Consider the following 11,615-nt stretch of genomic DNA (forward strand, 5'->3'; position numbering starts at 1 on the left):
AACGTCACCCGACCATACCGAGTTATCACCCAACAATTGGAGATGACCATATGTAATATTTTTTTATTTGTTTGGGTCACCAATGGAGTTGTAAACTAGCCGAACGTGAGCTGGCTAGGCTCAACTCTTGTTAAGCTCATCCGAAAATATCATTGTTGGTGTTCGTCTCGCTTATATTTCAAATAAAAAAAAATGTGTTCGTGTTCGACTCATTTGATTAGCAAATCAAATACAAACTGTTCGCGAACAAAAAAATTATTTTTGCAATCTTAATCACGCAACCGTTGGATGTTATGGGTTGAGACAAGATATAAATTTTAATATTTATATTAAAGCAACATTTTAATATAATTTAATATATTTTTATTCTATACTTTTATTTGATAATTTTTATTAATTATAAATCTTTGTAGCCTTGTGATAAATTATAATTTTTAAAAATACTACTATATAATTAATGAGTAATTTTTCGAGTCAAAACGAGTTGGACACGAACGAAAAAAAATATTTATTCATGGTCGACTTATTCATATATCCAACACAAAAAAATATTCGTGCTCGGCTCGTTAATATAACAAACTAAGCAAACTCGAGTACCCAGCGAGGCTAGCACAAGATGTTCATCAACAATAAAAAAAATAAAAACGTGGGCCGACCAACGACTGTGCGGACCCATCGGAGCTCACCATTAGCGACTCTCCATCCTGCCACATCAGCTCCATGAATCTGACCACCGCCTCCTCTCTGTCACCGTCATCCCCTCAAATCTCGGCTGTCTGGCCTCACCATCCCAATTCTTCCCCTTGACTACTTTTATCTGTGTATTCTTTATGACGCTCCATTTCTGACGGCAGTCAACCGGAAGCGATCGGTGGAAGGTTTTGATCGCCGGAGAAGATGAAAAAAATGAAAAGCGTCTCGTTGAAGAAGTTCTATTCGGGTTCGCTTCCGAAGACGTTCTCGGTTTCACCGACGGATTATCAGTTGCTGGAGGAAGTGGGTTACGGGGCCAGCGCAACAGTCTACCGAGCGATCTATAAACCGGACAACGAGATCGTCGCGGTCAAGTGCCTCGATCTCGATCGTTGCAACAGTAACCTAGTGCGTCTTCTATGTTTATTTGATGAATTTTGTTTATTTGGCATGTAGCGCTTTACATTTGATTTGCCTTTGATGGTTTTGGAGTTTAATAGAGGATGGGGTGCGCGGTTGGTTGAATTTCATTTGGGTAGGGTTTTCTTTTTTGGCTACTTGACGATATTGATCAGAAGTTGCTATTGGAGTTAGGCTGTGTGGCTGATTGAGTTGGCTTGTGAATTGTGATCATGATTTGCTCAATTTTGGTTTGCTGCTGCTGGCGTGATGCAATATATGCTATTATTAGTTGGTATGTTTAGCTTTTGGCTAGCAGTGCTGTTTTTTTTTAGGAAAAACACATTGTTTTTTTCTTTTGAGATGGACGAGCTTTATGATGTTGGGAGTTTAAAAATGATGATTTTAGATTCTAATTAGTATTATTTTAGCTGCTCATTCTTCTTTAAAGAGGCTGGAGCATTGTAAACTACAGCATGGTTGTGAAAAACGGATCAAACCAGGTGGATGAACCGATCTGATCATGAAATTTTTCTCAAACTGATTCTGTCTGATTAAAAAAGAACGAACTTTTAGGAAATCAAGATTAACCCATTAAAATCTGCTGTTGAATCCCTCAACCTGTAATTTGGGAGTAGTTGAACTAGTTTGACTATAACCTGCTATGGCATGATAGTGTTGGATGGTAATGTATTTTGAACTTTTTTCATTTATATGTGCTCTATAGCATAAATACACACATTATCCTATAGTAATCATCATTTTTAGAATTATTATGTTATTTAACTAATTTGGTTGTATTATATAATATTTATATGGTCATGCTTGATTCTCTGGTTGGACTTTTGAACCTTGAGCTTTTTTTTCCATTGTTTCAATGTCTGCCCTGGTGTTGAAAACCTTAAATTATACTTTGCTCTTTTTTTTATGCTTAAAGCTTTTTGATGAGTTAAGAGATTGATCAAATTTGGACCTTGGATTGAAATTGGGAATTCGTGGATTATAGGTTCTTGAGAACATTATTTGGTGAAGCTGTAGGGTAAGATATGGGGGAATTGACTTTTGTCCTTTTGGATAGAATATAGTAGGGCATAATTTTTTTTTGGTGGATGACATTCCCTTGATTCACTAGGGATAACTTTATCAAGGTTTTGATTATGAGGTTCATTGGGCTAATTTTGTAAATTTGTAGGTTTGAATTTTCAAGAGATGGTTGTAGGATTGTAAATCAGGCAGATGATTTATTATTGTTAGATCATATGTAGATTTGGTTGGCTAATGGAAATAAAATAAATAGTAATCTGTCACAGTTTGAAAGACCAACCTATTGGTGAATGATTGACTAATTTTATGGTTGAACATGAGTCCAAGTTGATAGTAAGACCGACTGGGGATGACAAAAAATATGTCAATTCTGAATTGAAGGGCCAATTAGGAAATTTTGTGTCCTATATTTTTAGAAGAGCCTAATTGCGTAGGCCCTAGACTGGGTTCAATGGGAATAAGCATGATTTGATTGATTGAAGTTAGAATTTGTAGTCTAATTAGTCCACTGATTTAGTCTACTCTGTCTAATCAACTGTGACCAAATTGTGTCCACTCAGATTCTAGGCATGTTGGCTAGTACAATCAAGAAGCGTTAGAAATTTTATTAGAAGTCTTTGTGACTTTTTAATCATGTCAATGTCATTGTAGGTGAAGGGATATGATCAAAAGTGGTGTTTTTACGCCCTTTGGATAAGTAGTTATTTTTGCCTCATTTTGGAGTATATGTGTTGGTCTTACCTCATCCCAGAGTAGGGCTAGAAATACCGTTTGGTAGAGGGTAGTTATTATTTGTCTGATCCACGTTAATTGGATACTTAAGCCCAATGGGGCGCAAAGCTACATACTCCGGAAATTTACCTTATTTATTTATATTTTATTGGAAAAATAAATGAAAGGGTAATTTTGTGATTTTAGAAAAGTTTAGATTTTGATAAGTTGCAATTTGGGTTTGAACTATTTATCATTAGGATAGTTGAAGAGAGACTATTAACTACAATTTTAAAATTTTCTGTTAAAATGGCCTAGTGAGTAAAGATTTTGGATTCTAAAATTATATTTGGATGCTTGGAATTATTCCCATTTGATGAAATTGCTGTACTATTAGAATTTTCAAAGTTTTTGGAATTTCTGCAATTATAGAGGCCATTTTGTTTTTTTAGACTTTTGGAAAAATTTGAAATTAGAAAAAAATATTAATGATGGGTAAAGCCATTGAGAATAGGATATTCACCAAATTTAACACTTTTTGAGCTTTAAAAATTTATGGTGAAGTTCCAAAGTTAGGGCATGTAAAATATTTTGCAAGATTTGGCCATGAATCTGGGACTTTTTAGCTAGGTTTTGAGTTGCAGAGCTTAATGTGCTAGACAATCCAATAATAAATTTGAAGAACTTTTGGTTGATTTGATCATGGGTTATCAGTTCAGGTAAAGGAAATGTATTGCATGTTGTTTGAAAGGGGTTTATTGATTTTTAAGCCTTAATTATCTATTGACTTGATTTGACTGTCATAGTTGAGAGAATCTCAAAGTTTCAGAGCTTTTCAATGCTAAAAAAGTTAATCTGATTTGACTTGATTGAGCTGTGTTGATTTGGAGTGGGCTTGAATAGATGAGTCATGAAATTGAGTGTAGAGTAGATCTAATGAGCATTGCTTATGTGGCTTTAGAGTTGCTGGGATTGAGTGTTCGAACCCTTATATTCAAGTTTCTGAAGCTTTTGTTCATTTTTAAGGACAAGTTACAGATGTTTTGTTAGTTTAGTTAGTTCAGTCTACATGGAGATGTTCTAAACCTTTAGTTAACTTTGCTCTTATTTGGATGTGCCATAAGAGAGGTTTATACTTGCCTAAAAGTTTGTCTCCACTCCACATAGTAGGGTGATGTTCTCATTCTTTACTTTTGGTTGTTTTCATTTTGAGATTTTTGTGTTAGGAATGAGTTTTAGCCCATCTTCATACCATTTTGTTTCGTTAGTAAGTTAGTTGTGTGTTGATAATATTTTGACAGTGAGTGCTTTACAATCTCTAAAAAATTTGAGATGATTTTGCTATAGCCTAGGATAATGGAGCGATGAAAAAGCCACATCGGCTTACACTGAATGAATAAAAAATGGCACCCGGTGTGTGGTTCTGAGGTGATTTTGGGAGACTCATGCCCACCACATAGTTAATTATGCTTTGAGAGGATAGTAACCTTCTCTCTAACAAGTTTGATTGTGTCTAGATTGTAGTGATATCAAGCCATACCTTACACATTGATAACTATGCTTTTGGCTAGATCAAAGCTCATCCCTACCTGGTTATTTGACACCAATGACCTTGTGGTTAGAACCATAGTTTCACTTGTGTAGGGATCAACTTTCGTCTAAATAACTATGCTTCAGTAACCATGGCGGATCTTAGGGCTATTTAGTTCAAGAATATTCATCTACTTATGCTAGTTTAAACTTCTTCTTTCCTTCTAAATACAATTTTGTATCCTTTCTTAAGTTTGGTTAAGATAAGCCTAACTTTTTCCTCAATTAGGTGATTAACCAGGTTAATTAGGTGAACTTTTAACTTGGTTATTGATGCAGGACGCGATAGCCTCCAACTGTCGAACCGAATGCAACTTTCCGTGAATTGATTCATCCCTGGGATTTCCTTCATGGTAAATTGCCGCCTAACTGAGAGGGATCCACACTTAGCTACCATAATAGGATTTCTACATTATTTTTTGTGTTTTAGGTTAGTTTTTGCTTTAGGATTTTTTGTCATCGACGTCTTTCACTTGCTTACGTTGTTTGAGGACAAATGATGCTATGGATTTTTCGTACTCCGAGATGGTGGTTATACCTTTGTTTTTCCTTGTTTCTCGCGTCCTCTGCTTGTTGTCGAACCCTTTAGCAACCCGCTGCTCGCTGCAGCACCCTCCCACAATCCGCTACTTGCTGCTAGCCCTACCAACCTAGCTACTGTTTGCTGCCGCACCATCCACATACTCCCCGCTTGCTGTCCAACCGCCAAATAACTTTCCCCTCGCCGCTGCTAAATCACCTTCCCCTCGCCCTGCTAAACCTCTCTACCACCTACAACTCTCCATTTCCACTATCTCGACACGCAAACCAACACCTTTGATCTTTGCCCTAGGGTGTCTTTTGTGTTATGGTTATTGTTTTTATATTTTCGAGCTCCTTTATTTGTAATATTTTTTGAATTTCAACAATAACATTATCATACTGTTATGGTTTTGGATTAACTCCGATATCATATCCTGGGGTTTCTAGCCTTCCTAGTATTAGAGCTAGCCTGATCCTAGTCATATCCTTGGGTTTCTAGCCTTCCTATACATCTCCATCGCAAAATTTGTCATTCTTATCCTCAAATGCCCTCTTCCCCTCCCACAAATCCAAACCTTATCCATGCTACCAAGTAGAGTGTTGTCGAGGAAGCGTGTGAGGTAGAAGCAGAGGAGGATCAAAATGATGAACTTCAATTCCAAGGAGATGAGGGAGAAATGCTAGTAGTAAGAAGGGTCCTACAAACTGAATCAGGGAAGGATCATTTATGACTAAGACAGTATTTACCGCACCAAGTATACAGTAAAAGGAAAGTTTTGCAGCCAGATTTTTGATGGTGGGAGCTGCGAGAATTTAGTATCTACTATGATGGTGAAGAAACCAAAATTGGTCACATAGAAGCATCCTCAATCTTACTCTCTTACTTGGTTGAAGAGGGAAAATGAGATACACATGAATCAACAATGATCGGTTGCATTTTTTTATTGAAAATAAACTACAAAAGCAGGTGTGGTGCGACATGACACATGAACGTTTGTTGTATTTTGTTAGGGAGGCTGTGACAATTCGACTGCAAGGCCCATCAAGATGGGTTCAAGAACGCTTATTCATTCGAGAAGAATGAAAGCCACATAGTTCTTTTGTCCGTCAGGGACAAGATGAGTAGACATCACATAGGAGATAGTAGCCATAAGAGTCACCTGTATGTAATTGGTATGAGAGCCTCCAGTGCCAATGACTTTAGTCATTTTAAAGGGAACTGAGGAGGTTGAGATACCAGAGCCCATGCAACCACTATGTGACTTTCAGGACTTGATGAATGACATCCTTCTAGAGAGATTGCCACCATTGAGGGACATTGAACATGCCATAGATCTCATCCCCATATCAACATTGCCAAATTTGCCTCTCTTTATATTGAGGTTTGTATAGTACGAGGAATTACAAAGACAAGTACAAGATCTCATTGCTAGATATTTGGTTAGAGAGTACCAATTTATGTGTTGTCCCTGCCTTGATGGTACCTAAGGATGGATCGTGGAGGATGTGCATTAATTGTCAGGCCATAACGAGATTGCCATTAAATACAGGTTCCCCATACCCCGTCTGGATGACCTCTTGTAACAGTTGCATGGAGTCATTATTTTTTCCAAGGTGCGCTTATGCAGTTGATATCATTAGATTCAGACGTGACCAAGGGATGGGTGGAAGATTGTTTTCAAGTCCTAGGATGGATTATACTAGTAGATAATTATATCTTTTAGGCTGTCCTATGCGCCCAACACATTCATGAGATTGATGAATCAAGTGTTTCAAGCTCATATTGAAAGTTTGTAGTGGTGTACTTCAATGATATTCTTGTATACAATAGATCCGAGGAGGAGCACTTGCAACACTTGAGGAAGATCTTCAAAGTTTTGGGATTAGAGAAATTATATGCCCACCCAAAGAAGTGCCACTTTCTGATAACACAGGTATTTTTTTTTATTTCTATTGTGTATACTGCATTTAGATAGATATTGCAAAGATTGAGACAATCGTGAGCTGGACGACCCCACAATCCTTTATTGAGTTGAGGCATTTTTTTGGGGCCGATATTATCTTATAGTTGATTTATCAAGAGCTTCAACATATCACCACTCTCTTGACACAACTTTTAAAAAAGAAGTTTCAGTGGACTGATGTAGGTCAGTCTAGTTTTGATGCCCGAAAGAGGTGACTTAGGCACCAGTATTGGCACAATCAGACTTCAATCAGCTGTTCGAGATGGAGTCTGATGCTTCAAATGTGAGGCTTGGAATAGTACTGAGCTAGTGAGGCCACCCAATAGCCTTCTTCAGCGAGAAGTTGAATGAGTCCAGATGAAAATATTCGACATACAAGATAGAGTTCTGCGATCAGGAGAGCCCTTAATCGCTGGAGTCACTACTTGCTGATGAACAAGTTCACCTTTACGGATCATGAGGCTTTGAAGTTCTTGAACAGCCAGAACAAACTGAAGGTTAGACCTGCGTCCTTAATAGAGTTCTTGTCATCATTCCAATTCGTGTTTAAGCCAAGGCTAGAAGCCACAATCGTGTAGTAGATGTACCGAGCTGCTATCGTTTATTGTATTACTTCTATGCAGACTCGAGTCGTAGGCTTTGAGGTAGTGAAGGAGTTATACTGGACATACGAATATTTTTGAGAAATCTCGGAGCAGTGTCAGCAGAAGCCTACCAGCAGTATCCCGGGGTTGATAATTATCAGTTCCACTGGAATAGGTTGTGTATTCCTCGATGTTTGTTGAGAGAATTCATTATTCATTGAAGTCATAACAAGGGACTTGCAACACACATTGGCAGAGATAAGACTTGCACTCATGCAAGAATACCTTTTTTTGGCTCCAACTAACTAGAGATGTGAAGCGACATGTAAGACAATGCAGAATTTTTCATGTGGCAAAAAACAGAGGGAGGAATGCATGATTATACAATCCTTTACCAGTATTGGAGGCCCCATGAGAGCCCTTAATTGTTGGAGTCCTTACTTGCTGATGAGCAGGTTCACCTTTATGGATCATGAGGCTTTAAAGTTTTTGAACATTTAGAACAAACTGAAGGTTAGACATGCATCCTGGGTAGAGTTCTTGACATTATTCCAGTTCGTGCTTAAGCACGAGGCTAGAGGCCAGAATCGTGTAGCAGATGTACTGAGCTGCCATCATTTATTGATTACTTCTATGCAGACTCGAGTTGCAGGCTTTGAGATAGTGAAGGAGTTATACTGGACATACAAAGATTTCTGAGATATCTAGGAGCAGTGTCAGAAGAAGCCTACCAGCATTATCCCAGGGTTGATAATTATTCGTTCCACTGGAATAGGTTGTGTATTCCTCGATGTTTGTTGAGAGAATTCATTATTCATTGAAGTCACAACAGAGGACTTGCAGGACACATTGACAAAGATAAGACTTGCACTCATGCGATAACACCTTTTTTTTGGCTCCAAATAACGAGAGATGTGAAACGACATGTAAGACAATGCAGAATTTGTCATTTGGCAAAAAACAGAGGGCGGAATGCAGGATTATACAATTCTTTACCAGTATCGGAGGCCCCATGGGTGGTTGTTAGAATGAATTTTGTTGTGGTTTTTTCGATGACACAATGTAATAATGATTCTTTGATGTTTATGGTGGATATATTCTTGAAGATGACGCATTTCGTACATTTCCATCGATTGTTGGGACTGCACGGGATACCTCAGACCATTACTTCCTACAGAGATGTGAAGTTTCTGAGTCAATTATGGAGGACCCTATGGGGGAAGCTTGGCACTAAGCTTCAATTTAGCTCAACAACTCACCCTCATACAGAAGATTAGATGAGGTGGTGAACAAGTTTGAGGAATCTTCTGAGGTGTTTTGAGTGGGACTTGATTGTAGTGCAATCTGAATTTGCTTAAACAGATCGTGAGTCAAACCTTGGGGCATACCCCATTTGAAATCGTGTATGGGCGCAACCCCTTTACTCTACTTGACTTGGCACCACTCATTCTGCCATCATAGATTAATGAGGATGCTAAGAAGAGGGTGCAAGAGACTTAGAGGTTACACAAAGAGGTGCGAATTAAGATCAGCAAGCAAGTATTAGGCAAATGCAAATATATGAAGAATGCGACTTTCCAAGAAGGGGATCTAGTGTTGATCAGGTTTCAGTGGGATCCTTTGGAAAGCTGAAGCCCTAGGCAGATGAACTTTTCTGGATTGTCAAAAGACTGAATTACAATATCTATAAGATCGATCTAACAGGGGACTACAATATTTTTGCTACTTTCAATGTGACAGATTTGACTCCGTGCTACAAAGAACCAAAAGCTTCGACTTCAAAAGTTCTAAGCTCCCCCAACCCTAGGAGACTGACCTAGGTGCGTCTACCCCACGAGACGCGGGATATGGCAGCCTCCAGTTGCCGAACCGAGGGTAGCTTTATGTGAACTGATTCTTTATATTTCATTATATCTTAACTGAGAGGCCTCACTTTTAGCCACCCTAGTAGTATCTGTACATTATCTTTCTCTCTGGTTGGTGTTGTATCCGAGGACATGTGATGCTCCGACCGTATCTTGTTCCAAGGTGGTGATTATCCCTTTGTTTTCTTCCCTCTCCCACGTTCCCACGCTTACGTTCCTATTCTTGCTGCTGCACACTCCCATAGTCTTGTTACTTGCTACAAACTCTACCAATCCAGTTATTGTTGCTGCCACACCCTCCACAGCCTCCTTGCTTCCTGTCCAGCTGCCAAACCACCTTCCCCTCACTGCTGCTAAAGCTCCATATCACCTAAATCTCTTCGTCTCCACTATCTCTCCATGCAGGCCATCATCTTCGATCTTTGCCCTAGTGGGTCTTATGTATTTGTGTCACTGTTTTCCTAGTTTCAATTGTCTTTGTTTATATTCCCCTTTGAATTTCATAATAATATTATATTCCCGTTGTGGTTTTTGATTATCTCTGATATCAATTATACTGGCTAATATTAATTTATCATCCTAAACAACTAAGTGGCTTAACATAGTTGACAAGTGTAAAAGCTTGCAGCTTATATTCACAACTTATCCTTGCTTAACTTTTATATATAGCCAGCCCCAGAGGCCATCATTAGGCTCATAGTGACTTAGATCTATCATGGCAGATATAAATAATAAATGCAAGAGAGATAGGGTGATGGAGGGAAGGATAGTTAAGTTTAAAGAAATCGGTTCACCTTCTTCTTGCAAGGATCTTCTTAGACATCAATGATGCGGGAAAATTTTAGCAGGGCTTTGTTGAAGTGAAGCCTTATTGATTTGAGCATGGTGGATGCTAACATATTCAGAGTTGGATGGGTGGAAAGCTCTCCTCGCCTTGGGAATGTGGAACCAAAATTCTGTCCATATCCTCCTCTTCTCTTTAGCAGTCGTTGCCTAAAATCATGCTAGTGTTTGTCCATAATTAGATCCCAAATTGGTCTGCCTGTATATTAACGATTATGAGTTAAATTACCTTATTTATTTAGATTATGTGTTGTGTTTATAGTTCTGCTGGTGGCATGAATTCTTATTTGGTTTTTTGAAGTACTCTTGGCCTTGGAGGTTTGCCACAACTATTATCAATGGATAATTGAAGGCCATAATGCCTTTGAGTGACAAACTTTGTTGAAGTGAGGATGGTAATGTGGTTCACCCGATGCGACATACTTTCTTATGAACATTACTTAGGTGGAGTGTGATTTGTAGCTTTTTCTCTTCTTCTCGAGTGTTGGGCTAGGAGTTGCTTTCTAAACTCTGCATATGATGTTGGTGTTCAATCTATAATATTCAACCAACTTTGGAGCTTGCTTTCTTTCAGAAGTGGGGTTGTGGCTCAATCAGGATTCGTTGATATAGACATGTGGAAACAAATATGATATAACATTGATTTCAGGACATATTTATATTTGAAAATATAAGAAAAGAAATGCATTTGATATGCCATTATAATTTATATTTCTTATAAATTAATAATAATATATCATAATCACATCAATTAATAAAACATGAAATAAACTATAAAATTCTAATACTAATGTCAATGATGAAAAAAAAAGATTATCGCGCATTCATAAACCATGATTGTAAACCATGATTGTGGGTAAAGAAAGTATAGGAAGATGAAAAATAGTAAGTATACAACAACAACAACAAAGCCTTAATCCCACTACGTGGGGTTGGCTACACGAATCCTTTTTCTCCATTGCGTCCTATTTAGTGTCATATTTTCATTTAGTTCTAGTAAATTAAGGTCTTTTTTATACAGTAAGCCAAAGTCTTCCTAGCTCTACCTCTGCCTTTCTTAACACAAGTCGAATCTAAAACATCTACTCTCCTAATCGGACATCAGATGATCGACGTTTAATGTGACCAAACCATCTGAGACGACTTTCCCTAATTTTGTCAGCAACAGAGGCAACACCAACCCTATCATAGATATATTCATTTCACATTTTGTCTCTAAGTGTAAAGCCACTCATCCACCTAATCATTCTCATCTTGGCAACACTTATTATTATGCTTCTCTTTTAAAGGTCAACATTCAGCGTCATAGAGCATTGCAGGTCTCACCACCGTCTTATAAAATTTTCCTTTCAGTCTAAACGGTATTTTTCTATCACACAAAAGACCCGAAGCATTCCTCC

At 38.0% G+C, this 11,615-nt stretch overlaps 1 protein-coding gene across 3 annotated transcripts in view; it reads left to right on the forward strand.

Moving 5' to 3' along the window:
- Positions 1–639: 639 nt before the first annotated feature.
- LOC110028777 (serine/threonine-protein kinase BLUS1-like) overlaps positions 640–11,615 on the forward strand; it is a 92,607-nt gene continuing 81,631 nt past the window's right edge. For all 3 annotated transcript variants that reach the window (XM_020730763.1, XM_020730764.1, XM_020730765.1), the window contains exon 1: positions 640–1,101. In XM_020730763.1, coding sequence (XP_020586422.1) covers positions 898–1,101 — 204 coding nt within the window. In that variant the 5' untranslated portion in view covers positions 640–897. The remainder of the gene's footprint in view (positions 1,102–11,615) is intronic.

Source organism: Phalaenopsis equestris, unplaced genomic scaffold (assembly GCF_001263595.1).
Source record: "Phalaenopsis equestris unplaced genomic scaffold, ASM126359v1 Scaffold000531, whole genome shotgun sequence".
NCBI classification, from domain to species: Eukaryota; Viridiplantae; Streptophyta; class Magnoliopsida; order Asparagales; family Orchidaceae; genus Phalaenopsis; species Phalaenopsis equestris.